We start from the raw sequence: 15,864 nt of genomic DNA on the forward strand, positions 1-15,864 counted from the left end.
GGAAGGGAGCCCCAGGGGGACAGAGGAGGAAGTGGATCAGAAGACCACCATGCGGTGAAAATCCAAAGGGCTTCACGACAATCAGCTATTACAATGACAAATGACAGAGTTTCTCTAAACTGCTCAGTGCTATGCAAAAGAACTTCCCATCAGGCAGGAGAAACTTTAAGTGGTCAGAAAAGACAGCGGTTGGTGCTTAACATGAGACTTGAATAGATGCCATCAAAACATTCAGACAGACGTTAAATGAGGAGGATCTCAAGAGAAGTACCATTTGCCAGAGCGGCCCGCATGAGCACGATGAAAGAACAGGACGACAGTGTCCCTGCCGGGGCGCCCCCTGCCGGAACGCTCCTTTACCGGCCGCCGTTCTAAATGTGTTCTAAAATGCTTGGGCACCCGTCTAGACCAAGCACCCCTCCCTGCCTATTATAATCCCCAACACTAAAACTTCCCCAAGTTCAAGGTTATCACACACCCCAAGAAAGGAAGACCCAGAAAGCCGCAACTCGGATTCTCTTGTATTCCTACTCAGGACAGCTCATCAGATCCAGGAGGTGTCGTTGGTTCAACTGAGCTGGGGCCAGCTAGGAAGCTGAGGCAGGCTCTCCCACCCTGGTCTCCGCCCGCTCACCTTCCCGAGCCTGGCCACCCGAAGGGTCTCTCTCTCTCTCCAGCCCAGCCCCATGCGGCTGCCCCTCTTGCAGGACTTACAGCTTCTCCCGATCCCAGGGACCCCAGGTACACGTATCTGCTTTACCTGCTTTACCTGCCGCGCAAGGCTCCTCAGGCTGCCCTAGAGGCCTGCTGTGCACGTGTTCGTCCCTCAGGGCAAAGCAGAGTTCAGGGACATCCTCATCAACTGTCTGCAGACTAGCTATCACTGGGGGAAACACTTTGCCATCCTCCACACGCCACGAGATACAAACCCGCCGTTACCGCGGAGCCGCTGATGTGCAGCTCTAAACACTTAGCTCTACCTCTCTGCACATCTGTCACTCCTCCTCATACACACCACTGCCTTCTCCGTTTCAATCAACCTTCCTGTTCGCTCCTGAAGTCCACGCAGACAGAGCGCAGCTCATGTCGTCCATAGGAGTCGGGGGCTGACTTTGGCTGGCTGCATGGAAAGCAGCACAAAGGTAACGGGGAGCTCAGAACTGAATGGCTAAGTTCACAAATGACACCCTATCATCTTGAGATTCTTAAAAGCAGAGGTAATCTCTTCCACAGACCAAAATACACACCACTTTCTTAGATGCCAAACACCACCCTCAGAACCAGATGTCCCCAAGGCAGTGCATGCCAAAAGGCCCCACGACCACCCGGCGGCCACCACGACAGCAATTAATTCGGGAAGGATCGTCACGGGATGCTAAGAGCACCCGGTGGAAGGCTCTGGGGCCCCACCCCACAGCTTACATGACAGGTACAAAGGCGAAGGGCACCCTCACAGTGCAGAGACCGGGCAGGCGTCAGCTTAAGCCAAGGGCCAGAACTTAGCCCCAGCAGTATGAAGGGTCCACATAAACGCTTCCCGACAAGGCCCCGTGGAAGTACGGATCACCACGTGTGTGGAATCCTTACCTAAACTGTATAACTTGAACCCGATCCCACCCAGACCTCAGGGCGCACTAACCACCCCGGCCTCCTCAAAAACATCAAAGTCCTAAATCAATGACAAAGGTGGAAGAAGGTTCTGGAAACTAAAGAAGAAGGTTGTCATTTTAAAGATGGACATGCCAGGTACTCAGAGGCCAGTATCCTGAAGTCTACTACACAGTTTAATGCCCAGCAAAACAGAAGCACCTAAATACTTAACGGGACAAAGTGTCTAGATGGGAAACGGAGTGAAGGGACAGGCCCTTGCACTCGTCCTCCACACGGTCAGCTTCAGCTGTCCCAAGACCAGAGCAGAAGGCAGGTTAGGAAGGCAGGTTAGAATCTTTTAATTAAAAAAATAAAAGCATTCCCTCATCATCCACACTCAGAAGGAACAATCCCAACAGGCCGCGTGTCACTTTAGGGTCCCCACGGCTGCCTCACCCACCTCCTTCCACCCCCGCGCGCTGGGCTGGCCGGGCCCCGCAAGGAGAAGGCTGGAGGAAGGGGCCCTTCCCACCCTGCCCGTCCAAAGCTGGGCAGGACCCTTGGCTCTCCTGCAAGCGTGGACAAAATCACCACAGGCCCCCCTCCCAGCCAGAGCTCTCCTGACCTCACCAAATCCAGATCTGACTGACTCAACTGCGTGACCTTTAAAAACCCCACTAATGGAGTCAAGCTTCTCTGGGGGACCCTGGAATCCGTATTTTACAAGCTGCACACTCTGCAACCTCAGTGGACACTACCTGCCAGTCCTCCCTGAAGGGCAGGGGACCTCACTCTCAGCCGCGAGAAAGTGGGAACACTAATGCCCCAGCAAGTTCTGTCTGCGCCTCAAGGAAAGACCAGGCAGTTTCTCTAAACTAGAGAAAACACTCAGCACACGCGGATACAAAGTAGGCTGGAAACACATGTTCTGGCTAGAAAATCACTTTTTTAAAAAAACATACTCAGGGCAAATTTCCTATCCAAATGTGGTCTGAGAGGCCTTGGGTTTGGTTTTGCTTTGTCATCACTCCCTGGGAACTGGTCATCTCGCCGGTTCCCAGGACCTAAGGGAGCTCCTCAGGGACACAACCCGCTTCAGGGCAACTACCTGTCAGGAAGAGGGGGCTCCCCTTCCCAGAAGGTCAACAGGGATTTTGTCTGTTTTTAAAACCGTAGTCGAGCAACGAGGACCAAGACATTCAGAGCAGCCTCAAGCAAGGAGGGAGAAAGGAGAAGAGGTCAGAAGGCACCACACTAAGCGACTAGCATCTTCTCTGGGCAGAGACATCTCTCAGACCATACATGCCTCAGCTCCCGATTCATGCTGCTCCCACTCATCAGTCCTGACTGATGGTTTTCTCACAAGGTCGTACGCAAAAATAAGAAATAGAGCCTCGATAAACCATTTTCCCACCGGTTGGTCAACACTGGCCGTTCCAGTCAACTGCAAAGCAGAAACTACACATATAACCTGGTAGTGTTCAGGAGACCGCACGTTTCGTACACAGAAACCCCTTTCCCAGGGGTCTAGGCCAGTGAGGATGCATGAGGCTAATGAGAAGCCTTCCCAGAGACACTGCAGACAGGTGCGGGTCAGCCGAGCCAGCCCAGGCAAGCGCCAAACCCCCAGAGCAGCAGCCCCAAAAGGGACAGCGACAAGCACGGCACACGCCTGCCCTCGTGCTCAACGAGCACAGCCCTGCTGGCACCCCGCACGCGCGCAGAAGGCGCATCCGAGCTGTCTCATCTCCACCAGATGCCTCCACCCGACCTGTTTCTGAAACCACCAACGGACTAGGGCCAGCTCGCAACAAGCATCTGGAACTCTTTTAGATTAGGGAACAAGAGAGCTTCTTTCATACACGCATGCCCACCCCTGCCTGGATCCTCCCAGGGTCCCCACAGTTGCGGAGGGGGCGGGAGGAAACCTCCTGTCTCTGCATAGGGAGGCGGAGAACATTCCAGACAGCGCACGGAGCTGCGGTGCTGCTCTGCCGTCGGCAGGACACCCTCACGGTCCCTCACAGCAGAGCTGCGGACACTTGGCAGGTTGTTTTCGGACCAGGCTCCAGGTTCTGATTCTAAAACTCTCCAGAGGTAAAGAGGCCTAAGAGCTTCCGAGGAGAGCAGAACCGCCAGGCCCCCAGGCAGCCTCCCCAGTGGCCGGCGGGCCGAGAGCAGGCAGGACTGGCCCCCACTCATCAGGCTTCTGGGCCTGGCACGAACACGGCTGCCTGTCCCCCGAGGCCGCCCCGCCCTCAGATCAGCAGCCACCTTCCTCGGGAGGGAGAAAGGCTACTGGTCCACTTGCGCTTCAGCTACAAGTTCAAGGAAGCAAGGCCCTGAGAGGAATCAAAGCAACCCTAAGGCCTCACTGGCCAGAAAGGGGTGAACGGGGTGCGGGGGTGGGGGGCGTCCAGCCGAGGCAGACCAGACACGCCGAGCCCCTTCCAGGGCCGGTCTGCCCGGCGCTCCGCGGGGTCCTTCACCAATTCCACCAACACCTGCCCCGAGCCAAGGCGAGACACACACACGCTCCAACCGAGACTCGACCCGCCCTCACGCTCACCAGCGCGGCGTTCACCGTGGCCCAGACGGAAGCGGCGCAGACGGGGCGAGCTGGCGCGGAAGAGGGCGCGCGGACGGACAGACGGCGCCGCGGGGGCCGCCGGCACTCGGGGGGCGGCGGCTCGGGGGCTCGGGAAGGACCCGGGCCCAGCCCGCACTAGCCAGGGCCGGCCGCATTCCCGAGCCTCTCTAGCCCCCGCTCTCAGCACACGGCACTCGTGACGGGACACACGCCGCTACGTTCAGTGAGCCGATCAGCAACCACTACTCGGGACACCGCGAGCGCTTCAGCACCCCTGGGGCAGAAAGTGCAAGCACAGGGGGAGGGACAGGCGAAGTGGACGAGGCTCAAGTCCTGAGAGGTGCCGCCCACAACCTTCCGGACGCGAGCCTCTGGGTAACGGGGGCCCGACCGGAGCTATTTTTCAGCAGGGTGGTGGCACGATCGGCCCCAAGGACGGGCTGGCAGACCACTGGGCTGGAGGCCACCTGGGCCATCCCCAGACGGCAGCAGAGCAGGAGAACGAGGACTCAAGAGCAGACTCAAGGCCGAGTACGGGTCTTCCCTGAATACGAGCAGCCAACTGCAGCGCGACAACACGGCCCTGGCCACCTCCACGCTCCTGCCCCTAGACGAGAGAAGCATTTCTGCCCACTCGCCCCCCCCAGGACCACAGCCCTGACCGCAGCACACCTGGCTGGGGCATTCCAAGGAGAAGGACCAACCTGTGGTGCCGTGCACCGAATGCCGTGGGTCTACCTGGCCGGACGCCAAGACCACCTCTTCTGTCTCACAGACATGACCATCTCCCTGCTGCCTCCACCGGTCCTCACGTCCCCACAGAGCCAGCGCCGCCCCTGTCATGCTCATGCAGCACTAAAACACCCCAGAACTGTGGAAGGACCCCAAGTATCTCAGGAACCCTGTTTCAATTAATCCCTTAGCGCAGCTGGGGCAGGAGGTACTAGTCGGTTCTCCCCACTTGGTTTCACGTGGCTTGGTTACAGGTGGAAAGGAGGCAGGGGCCACCAATCTGTCAGTGCAGAGCCAGGACTACCCCTGGTCACCAGACACTGCGGCCTCGCTCCCAATACTCCCCGGCAGAATTCCAACAGGTCTTCCAAATCCATCCCAAAGCCCGGGGCTCGGAACGTGCCAGGACGCCACCGTGGGAGCGCTGGTACCCGCCGCAGCAAATGGGACTCTGCAGGCGTACCTCAGGACAGGCATCTGCTGACCCTGAGTGAGTTCAAACGGAGACAGGCCAGGTAGGCCCCAGCCCCCTCTAATTACGAGCCCCTTCCAAACAGCCTCCTGCCGCTCGGAGCAGAGAGGAAAGCCAGACGTGTAAGGCAGGACGGGACACAGGTGCACTGCTGCTAGGGGGAAGATGAAGGGCCTGTGACTCAGACCAGAGCAGCCCCCGGGGTGAAGAGCGACCCCCCCCCCCCCGCCAACAGCACCAGGAAACAGGGCCCCCGGTCCCAAGCACTAGAACTGAGTTCCGCCAACCACCTCGGAGCGCCCAGCCGGCCACCTGTCCGTGAGACCCTGCACACGGCGCTCAGGCAAGCTCCCCAGACCCCGGGCCTTGCCACGGCGCCGCTGAGCTGCCCCATCCGTGCTGACTGGTTACGCTGGCTGTCTTCCAAGGACAATGCAAGGACGAAGATCAACCTTACCGAACAGCTATACACTCGCTGAAACCAAAAATTCTCTAAGAGATTTATACACTCAAGTTACTTCTCCCTTCGGCAGAAACAGGAATTTCTCAATTCAGCTGATGCATCTGCTATAACATGGGAGACTATAATGAACAGAAATTAGTTTTACTGATCATGAGAAAATACAACTTGTTCTTAAAAAGCTTGTATGAGCAGCCTTTTGCTGTTCTGGAAGCAATACTTCTGGGCTCGGTCCTCCTGGCTGAGCTTAGGAAGGTCAGCAGTGAGCTCTGATACCCTAGGACGGGGCTGGCCACAGAAGTGCCCCCTGGGGTACACAGCTCAGCGTGGGACACACATTTCCAGACGATGCAGGGTAACAAACATTATGGACCAGAACTCGTCTGCACACTCAACTGAAGTCAGCAAATGAAAGGTAACAGGGTCTGCTGCTACGCCACTACCCCATGGCTCCCACTCAACTAAGCACGTCCTCACGAAACAGCCCCATATCCGAACTGACCGGGCCACCTCCCTGGACAGTTGCTAGCCTCCCCTTCTTACAGAAGCACCTTTCACGAGGAAGGTCCAAGAGGGAGCTCTGACAAAACCCAACAGCTACAAACAGATCAAACAACTACAATTTCAAAAATAAGTACCTTTTGAGAGCAAGAAGCTAAGATTATCAACAAAATCGAACGTAAAAATACTGCAGTATCCCACCTTGTGCCTCGGTGACCACAGACTCCAAAACGCAGTGCATCGCCCCTTCCCAACCCTGTATTTTGCCAAAGAAAACAAGTCCCAAAGGGCTTGAGTGTCTACCATCGCCACAGACCCCTCCCACACTCCGTCTGGCGGCCACCGTCATTCACACCCAATTCCCTGGCACGCACGCTGAGGTCCGGCCTGGGAGGAGAGAAGTCCACCCTCAAAGCACAACCGAGCACAACAAAGTCATCGGTCCTGCACATGGTCGTGGTCCTGCACATGGACCTGCTCCAGCTCACCGTGGCCGAGCGCGCGGGCCCCGGAAGCACAGGCCACCCCTAGGACGCACGGCACCGCGAAAGGAGCTGCAGAGACGGAGGCCGTGGCCGTGGCGGTGCACAAAGCGGCACGCCGGTGACCGAAGCTGAATCACCACCCGCCGCTCCTCCTGGTCTCATGCACTCGGCACGAAGCCAGAGCCTTCTACGTGCCGGCGCTGGGGAGAGAAGTACAAGACGACTCCCCGTGCGCGGGGACCGCCCTCACACTCACCGGGTACACACGCGGGCACCCGCCGCACACCGTGCTGCCCACCGCCACAGACCCTTCCCCGGCCCCGTCAGCGGCCCCCAGAAACCGGTGCAAGAGGAGGGGCTTCCCGCGGGCAAGCAGCGTGTGCACGCGCGAGAGCCAGGTGCACGTCCCGGCCAAGGCCGCGTCGGAGTCAGGCCTCGCCGACCTCCACCGCCGCAGTTCTGAGGCCGGCAGCACACAGGACCCGGCAGACTCCCGGACTCAAAGGCAAACGGCTTCTCCTGCTCAGGCCGGAGCCTGGTCCTCCGCGACTCTGCTTCCACACCCCACGCATTCCACGTGGAGGTCACCCCCACCTTCTGCGTGAAATGGGAACACACACTTCCAACCACGGATGCTGTCCTGGCTGGGGGTCAAGGGCCATCCCCCCTCACCTGCCATCACCTCTTCGGGTCCTCTTGCTTTTGCCCTCGACTCCCTGTATAGTCTACACCCCAAATGACAGCCAAGATGGTTCGGAGACTCCGGTCAGACCACCTAGCCGGTCTGCCCCGGCAGCCCCACATCACTGAGCACAGGCCCGCGTGCGCAGGTGACGGCCAGGACCGCTCTATCCTCTGGCCCAGCACCGCCCTAGTCTCCTGCCCTGCTCCCCCTCACTTCCAGGGAGTCTGGTTTTCAGCCTAAGACCCAGAGCAGACTCGGAGTCAGGAGGAAGACGCCAGAGGTCAGATTTGCATTTGAGGGACACCAGCCTGGAGAAGGACAAGGGAGGCCCTAGACTGCCACGGGGCCGCTGTGGGTGCTGGTGGCCGGGCCAGGAGGCTGGCGGGGGACAGGAGGCCGAGAAGAATACGACGGCATTTGGTGAGAGCGGGGTAGGGAGAGGAGAAGGCGGGAGCTGCTCACTGTGGGGGCTCTGGGGCCTGCCCGCCACCCCCACCTCAGCCCTGGGCCCTCCCCCCCCACCCAGCAGCCCGCCAGGCCAACCTTACGGAGGCACAGACAACCGCCTTCCGGCAGCGTCTCCTGGGAACACAGGCGCGTCCCACACGCACCTCTGGGTCTCTGTCGGCTCTAGAATGGGAGACGAGACCACAGTGAGCTCCACACGTCCCTCCCACCCCCACCTGCTGTGCTCAAGACCCGGCCTTCTGGCCCCACCCGGGCTACAGTGAGGGCCACAGACCCCAGCCAATGAAGGCCAAATGCCACGCACCCCCACCCCCACCCCCGACCCAGGGGAAGCGGATGGGCGCCCGCAGCCGCAGCTGGCACAGCGGACGTGCAGGGAAGCAGAGCCGCCTTCTCGTTGTCCCGGCGGCACACGGGAAGCCACGCCGGCACCTGCCGACGAGTCAGGACGCAGCTTGAACTCGGGTAAGCCAGGCTGAAACGACGGTCAACAGCTGTCCCAGGAGGCACCCCAGACATACCTCAGGGAACTGTCCCCCCAGGCAAGGGCCCAAAAAGGGAGAGAGGAGAATCCTGGGCTCAGCAGTCCTGGTGCTGCACTGGCGGGTGGCTGGGGTGGGGGGCTACTGCCCTGGAAACAACCATCCCGACCTGGCAGGAACCTCCCAAATATCCGGCCCAACGCCCTGCGTCTGGTCCAGTCCCCTTGGTGGAGGCAGCGAAACCGGACACACACAGCCGAGACTCCTCCTCCCAAAGGGACACTCAAGCCCGCCCCCACCCCCTCATCCACCCCAACACTGCAGGACTGCCTTCTCCACAGGATCCCACATAAAAACAGAGCCCTGGGTCTATATCTTGGGTCCTGCCATGACCACGGACAGGGAAGGTGGGCACCTTGGACGGCGGGCCAGTTCCTAGTGCCCCGGAGAGGACACGATCCTGACTTTGCCGGAGAAGCAGCACCTCACGGCAGTTCGCTCACAGCGTGGCGGACAGGGGCCGAGGTCTGGAACTGGGTCTCACTACGCCACCTCCCCTCAGTGGGTCAGGGATGCAGCGCTCCAGGGTCACCCAGCCCAACAGGCCCGTGCTGGAGACTCTACTTGGCCTCAGGCCAACAGCACACAGGATTAGGAATTCACAGCCTGTGAACCCCCTTTTTACCCCTTTTTCACCTCTCCCTTTTTACACTCGGCTCCAGGTCCTGCACTCGCCTCTCTTCGGGGAGGGGTACACGGACTGTCACTGTTCAGGAGGCCTCTGGCAAGCAAGGCCCGTGGGGGGCCACCATCACTAGCACTGGACCTCGGGCAGGGACTCTCTCCCAGCGCCTTGGGTTTCTAACCCCAGTGTGGGGACACTACAGACACAACCCAGTAGGGCTGCCCGAAGATCAAGTGGCTCCGCAAACACAACAGGGTCCCGAACGTAATGGGCACTCAGCGAACACCTTACTCCTGTTCTCTCTCGTGTGCCTCTAAGAACCATACCACCAGGGTAGAACCACCACCCCATACGTATGGTCCAGCACAAATGAAACGCAGACCCCCGATTCAAAATGCCTTAGAATTTCAGATGGTGCGAACAGAACACTAAGCCAAGTACAGAGCCCTACATGACTGCCTGGGGGGGTGGGGGGGGGCCACCCACAAGGCCTGCCCTGCCACCAGCTAAACTCAGAACTTACCTATGGCGCCTGCCAGAAACAGTCCAACAGTGTGGCTCCGCCATCATCACACAGCTCAGCTTCCTGCTCTCCAGGCAGCAGCACGCGTGCAAGAGCCTGCCCAGTGGAACCACCAGACCAGAGTAGAAATTCCGCACACTCGCCTGCTGGACTGTGCCCTAAGACCCGCCAGCCACCCCTCATCTGGCTCCTCCAATCCTACTCACACTCGCCTGCCGGGCTGCACCCCAAACCCGCCAGCCACCCTCATCTGGCTCCTCCAATCCCATGCACACTCACCTGCTGGGCTGCACCCCAAAACCCGCCAGCCACCGCTCATCTAGCTCCTTCAATCCCGTGCACGCTGGCCTGACAGGCTACACCCTGAGACCCGCCAGCCACCCCCCGCCTGGCTCCTCCAATCCCGCGCATGCTTGCCCGCCAGGCTGTGCCCTGAGACCCACACACCACCCCAGATCTAGCTCCTTATCTGCAGGACACCTATGAGTAAACAAAACAGTACATATGAAATGCACGGGCATGTTGCTTGTGTTCAATTAATGTCAGCCCACTGAATTTCAAGAATGACAAGCCTCTCAACCCATCTTTAGACTCAGGCCATCCAACACAGAGACCGCCCCCCACACAGGCTGCTGAGCACTCGAAACGTGGCTGATCCCAGAATGTGAAGAGCTCTGAGTGTGACAGAAACAAACCGAATTTCAAAGACTTAACATAAAAACGGTATCTCAACGCTTTTATATTAAGTACATGTTGGAACATCACGGATAATTTATGTTACAGAGAAAGTTATTAAAATGACCTTCATGTTTTTTATTTTACGTAGTTACCAAAAGCATTAGAATGATGAGCGCGGTTAACTTTACACTCGCCGGACAGCACCACCTAGACAATGAGCTACAGCACAGACAGGAAGTGGAAGGGAAAGCCTAGTTACTTAACTCTGGAAAATCAGCCTCGCTCGATACAGAGGTGACGAATAGCTTACCCCACGAGATAATTTGGCAAGACACAAAGATTTAAGACAGAGGGTCAAACTGGGACATTTTTTGCCAGTAAATTAAATAGAACCAGAGTAACTAAATAGAATTCAGCTTTCTTCACTTTTAAGCACCTATAAAATGTCCAGGGAATATGCACCTTCCAAACTGAACTCCACTCCCCTCACACAAAAGGCGAGTTCTGACAAAGGCAGGGTGAGTAAACCTCAAGAGCTTTATAGATAAGAGTCAAACCCTGTGGCATGACCAACCATTTCCAGCTTATCACTGTGTCAACAGCGAAGAGGACCAGCCAAGGAAAATACTGCCACGCGGCCTCGACATACCTTCACACCAAGTTGTAGTAAGCAGCTTGACGATGCAGCTGCCTCGATCCAAGACAAAAGGAACACCTGCTGGGGAATTTGTCCCTTTTGGGCATCCCATCCGTAGGAAAAGGACTATGAATGCACTTTGGACTTCATTTCAATTAATTCTTAAACCTCTGTCAATAAACTGTTTAAAGTTTCATGTAAACACATTTTAATTTTGACCCTATTTTTAGATATTCTTTTGGACAAAATTTCAATCACAACCTCGGCTAAAAATCTCAAAGAGCATCAAGCATTATATATGCTATCATAAAATAGTCTGTCCTTCCCTGCATTTTTGAAGGGTGTTTTCGGAAAACCCGTGTAAGACAATGTTTTCCAAAACCTCCCCACTGACTACATCAGCCCAGCTGATTCCAATGCTGGAGCACCCACCTGGGCTCCTTTTCCCTCCCTGGACCTCAGAGAAAGCGCCTTCCTCACCCAGAGGGAGACGCCCCTGCAGCCGGAGCACCAGCTGCACAGAGCCGCCCGGCCCGCACGCAGAGCTGCAGGAGCGGAGCCTGAAAAGGCCGGGAGGAAACACGAGACCCGTCTGAGGTCTGCAACCTCTGTCCTCCAGTGCCAGCGTGCAGTGCAGGACATCTGGAACGTCCCCCATCTCCCTGACCACCTACCCAGAAATGGGGGCACCATGGAGGATACTGGGGGAAAAAAAAACCCAAATGTTTATCCCAACAGGCGTCTCTATCCCCCCAGAGGTCAAGAAAACACATGGCAGGTACAAAGGCTGTCTGCCCACTGCTGCTGGCAAGGTGGAGGAGGAAAACTCGGGGGACAGTCTGGCAAGGGTTCAAAGTGTTTAAAAGCCCCTACACCTTGAACCTCATAGTGCCCTATCCAAGGATTAACACCGATGCAAGGCCCCAACAGTGGCTCGCAGGTAAGTGCCGAGAATGCGGATGCACTAGGCTAGGCTTCCTCACTGCCAGACCATGGCTGTGCTAAGTCGTGGTCAAGACAGAGGAGCAGAACATGCGACATGTGAAGTCCTTTAGAAAAGGTTACAAATAGGGGCGCCTGGGTGGTTCAGTCATTGTCTGCTTCAGCTCAGGTCATGTCATGATCCCTGCATGGGATCCCCGCATTGGGATCGAGCCCTGCATCGGGCTCCCTGCTCAGCAGGAAGTCTGCTTCTCCCTCTCCCACTCCCCCTGCTTGTGTTCCCTCTCTCGCTGTCTCTCCATCAAATAAATGAAATCATTTAAAAAAAAATATCACAAATAAAGACATAATTGAGAACTGAAACAAGGAACAAAATGGAGACTCTGGAAAACTATATGACCGAGCACTTAGTCCCCATTAGCAAGACTCGCTCTCTCACCTACGTTGCATGTAGGTCTAGGACAATTCTGTCCTTGCTACGTATACCAGGCAAACTAGGGGTTCTCAACATGATATTCCCAAAAGTAATTGGAGAACCACAGTACCAGCTCCTCTGTCAGTAAGTTTAAGCATCAACTTTAATTACCCAAACAGTTCTAAACAAGGGCATCTCTCGGATCTTACCTTACTACACCCTTAGGAACATGGGGGAAAAAACCTGAATTCTTATCAAATTCCAAACTATTTCAAGGAAACGAAGTATTCAAATAAGATGCAAGATCAGCAGCAAAGAGGAAAACAAAAGGTCACCCAAGCCACAGGTGTGGTTTTCCCACAGCTGTTTTTTCCCCAAGTTTAAAAATGTTTTCCAACTTAAAACCTAAACTGTTTCTCAAGGGTTAATAAATGCAAACTGCATAACGTTCCTTTAAAATTAAAGCTCCCAGGGCGCCTGGGTGGATCAGTGGTTAAAGCCTCTGCCTTCGGCTCAGGTCATGATCCCAGGGTCCTGGGATGAGCCCCACTCGGGCTCTCTGCTCAGCAGGGAGCCTGCCTCCGCCTCTCTCTCTGCCTGCCTCTCTGCCTGCTTGTGATCTCTGTCAAATAAATAATAAAAATCTTTAAATAAAAAAAAAAAAATTAAAGCTCCCTCCATAACCAGAACCACCTGCTGGGGGAAATGCCTGGTTTTCTACAGTTAATTTAGAGAACTGATACAGTAATCACAATGCTCTCAATTCCTCTTTTCCTTTAAGAAATCATAGCATAGCTTAAAAGAGTAAAAAACAGCATAGTTTAAAACTTAGCATAGTAAAAAAGTGGTAAAAGACACTACCAAAAACAATCCATTACAAACATATTTCACTCTGAACTCTCAGGAAAAAAGCACCTTGACACATTCTAGAACAAAAGCTAATCTGGAATTCAAGCTCAGTTTTAAGGGTTGGATTTATCCTTTCAAACAGTTCCTCTCATCTTTTAGAGTGCATAAAAATGAAGCCTATAAAGCCTAGAACGCATATCAGTGCAAGGTCCTTCCCTGCCCGTTCCGTTTTCTTTAAGGCCCCTGGGGAACTGCTGCAGAGGGTCTAAGGCCCCTGGGGAACTGCTGCAGAGGGTTGGTGTGCAAGGCCAGGTCAAGGGGCTTGGGAACAGGCCAGCCCCTTCACACCACGGATGAGATCAAGTCTGGAAGCCCCAGCTGGGTTCACACCACACCAAACTCCTTTCTCTGAGTGATTTCCTAAGGGGGGAGGGGACAATCAAAGTGACAACAACTTGAGGATTTTGATGTGCTGTTGTCTCACTTTAATTATCTCAGGTAATTATGAGTTTTAAGTGTGACTTTCAACTGAGCTTGGAAAAATATGAACAAGGTGCCTGTTTATTAGAAGAGATAATTTACTCTTTAAAAACAAGTCATCCAAATTTCCCTGTAAACAAAAAATTACTAGGGGTGCCTGGATGTCGCTGGGTGTCCCAGGGTCCTCCGATCAAGACCCATATGGAAGGGAAGCCTGCTTCTCCCTCTCCCACTCCCCCTGCTCTGTTCTCTCTTGCTGTCTCTCTGTCAAATAAATAAAATCTTTTTAAAAAAATTACTATCAACTACAAACTTATTGAAGGCCTATGGTATGCCCAGAACCATTCTAGGGGCTCAGGATAGGTTAGTGACCTCTCCCAGTGCGTCTTTAAGGGAACTATTCTAGAGAAGAGTTGGAATATGAAATTCCAATAGCAACCTCTTGAACGTGAAGGATGAAAGTACTTCCTCAGAGTCCCACACAAACTTGTGAGATTATAATCTTAATGTGCAAACTGAATTTCAAACTTAGCATAACACCAAGCTAAACTTGGTTGTAAGAAAATCGTCTCACAACAGAAGTCAGGGAAAAGCAAACCTTGCTGCCGGCAAAGCATGTTGTCACAGCCCAATAAGAAGCCAAGGGTAAAATGACAAGGCCCTTCTGAAACAACGTCGCCCGCTCCCAAACAGCCCTTTGGTCACGCATAAAAAGTCTCCTGATCTCTTAACTCCTGTCAGATTCCAATTAGCAGGTAAGTGGTCTGTGTAACGTTCCCTCGAAGACTGGAGGGCTTCCGGGTTTTCTCCTCCAAGAAGCCTGTCTTTTCAGGAGGGAAACCTTCACGGAATCCCTCTACAGGACAGGTTCTGCTGGCGATGCATTCCTGTGCTCTTCTCTACACGCCTGACCCCACGCGCGGCAAGCGGGATGAGGAACGGAAGGCTAAGGGTGGTAAAGCCGCAGGCACAGAGCTGACCCCATGCACCTTGACCAGTAATTCCCAAATAAAACAAGAGCTAGACTTCTGGATCTAAAGCACTACTCCGAGATCAGGAAAAACCAGGCTGAACCAGGTGAAACAGGGGTTTCCAGAGAGCTGCCCCGGGAAAACTGTATGTAGCACCAACGTGCGAAGTGACAAAATCTTACCCAAATCTTACGGAAAAGACACCCCGCCCAGTTCGATCCCCCCCCCAAGACAGAGCTTAGCTTGTCTCTACCCTAAACGCCAAGTGTTCGCGTAAAAACCATCTAATCTCTGGCTGGAAAAGGGAGTGAGGCTGGGAGGGTCTGCCCAGCTCGTTCTGACCACCGCTGGGAATGGCGAGGGGCTGACCCAGACCTGGACGCGGGTCCCCGGGGAACGCCTGAAAGCAGCGTCCGAGCGGCGGCGGGGACCGAGGACTCGGACGGCAACCCCGCTGTCGCCAACGTGGGGCACCCGCCCGAGCCTCCGGGCTTTGCTCACAGAAGCGAGGGCCAGGCTGGGGGCAGCGCACGGCGGCTCCTCCCCGCCCTGGGGGCGCGTTCCCACCCCGGGGGGCCCGCGAGCCCGGCCTTGGAGCGCCGCTGCGGCGGGCCGTGCTCCCCCCCCCGCCCGCCGCCCCGCCGGAGCCGCGCCCCGCGCCCGCGGCCCGCTCACCTCCAGGCGCAGGGAGGCCCCGCAGCCTCGCAGGAACTCGCGGATGTTGCTCAGGCACTCGCTCTCGCTCCGGGGCTCCGGGTACACCTGCAACACAGAGCACAGGCGCTGAGCGGCGGCGCGCAGGCCGCGGCCGCCACCCGCGGCAGCCCCGGCAGCTGGCCCCGCGCGAGAGCGCGCGGACGGGCGGCCCAGGCGGCCCGGAGCGACCCCGGCCGCCCCCGTCGCCCGCCCGCTCGGCCGCCGCCTCTCCTCACCCTCTTTCCTTCCTCTGGGCTGCACCAATCTCCGGCCCCTACCCTCTCCAGGAAGTGGGCCGCCGCCGGAAGTGACGTCTTCAGACCGCGCCCCGGCCGCCCGGCGCGCGGCCCTTCCGGCCCCGCCCTCCCCGTGGCCGGCGGGGCGCCTTTGGCCCCACGCGTGGCGGCGGCCGCCGCCGCCGCCGCCGCCGCCGCCGCCGCCGCCGCCGCCTCCGCCTCCGCGCGGCATCTGGTTCTCGTCCTCGGACACGGTCCACCCGGCCCCGCGCGCAGGCTCCTCCCGG

The 15,864-nt window shown here is 56.4% G+C and overlaps 1 protein-coding gene across 5 annotated transcripts in view; it reads right to left on the reverse strand.

Annotated features, from left to right (window-relative positions):
- The window catches only part of ARHGEF7 (Rho guanine nucleotide exchange factor 7), a gene marked incomplete at its 3' end in the record, with an annotated part of 124,048 nt that overhangs the window by 81,181 nt on the left and 27,003 nt on the right, over positions 1–15,864 (reverse strand). For 2 of the 5 annotated variants that reach the window (XM_080798226.1, XM_080798223.1), the window contains exon 2: positions 15,321–15,407. The exons of 2 other annotated variants lie outside the window; for them this stretch is intronic. In XM_080798226.1, coding sequence (XP_080654352.1) covers positions 15,321–15,407 — 87 coding nt within the window. Of the gene's footprint in view, positions 1–15,320; positions 15,408–15,577; positions 15,642–15,864 lie in introns of those variants that run through there. One more of the 5 variants, XM_080798225.1, reaches the window with a different exon arrangement.

The sequence above is a fragment of the Martes martes genome, assembly GCF_963455335.1.
Source record: "Martes martes genome assembly, chromosome: 3".
Taxonomy (NCBI): Eukaryota; Metazoa; Chordata; class Mammalia; order Carnivora; family Mustelidae; genus Martes; species Martes martes.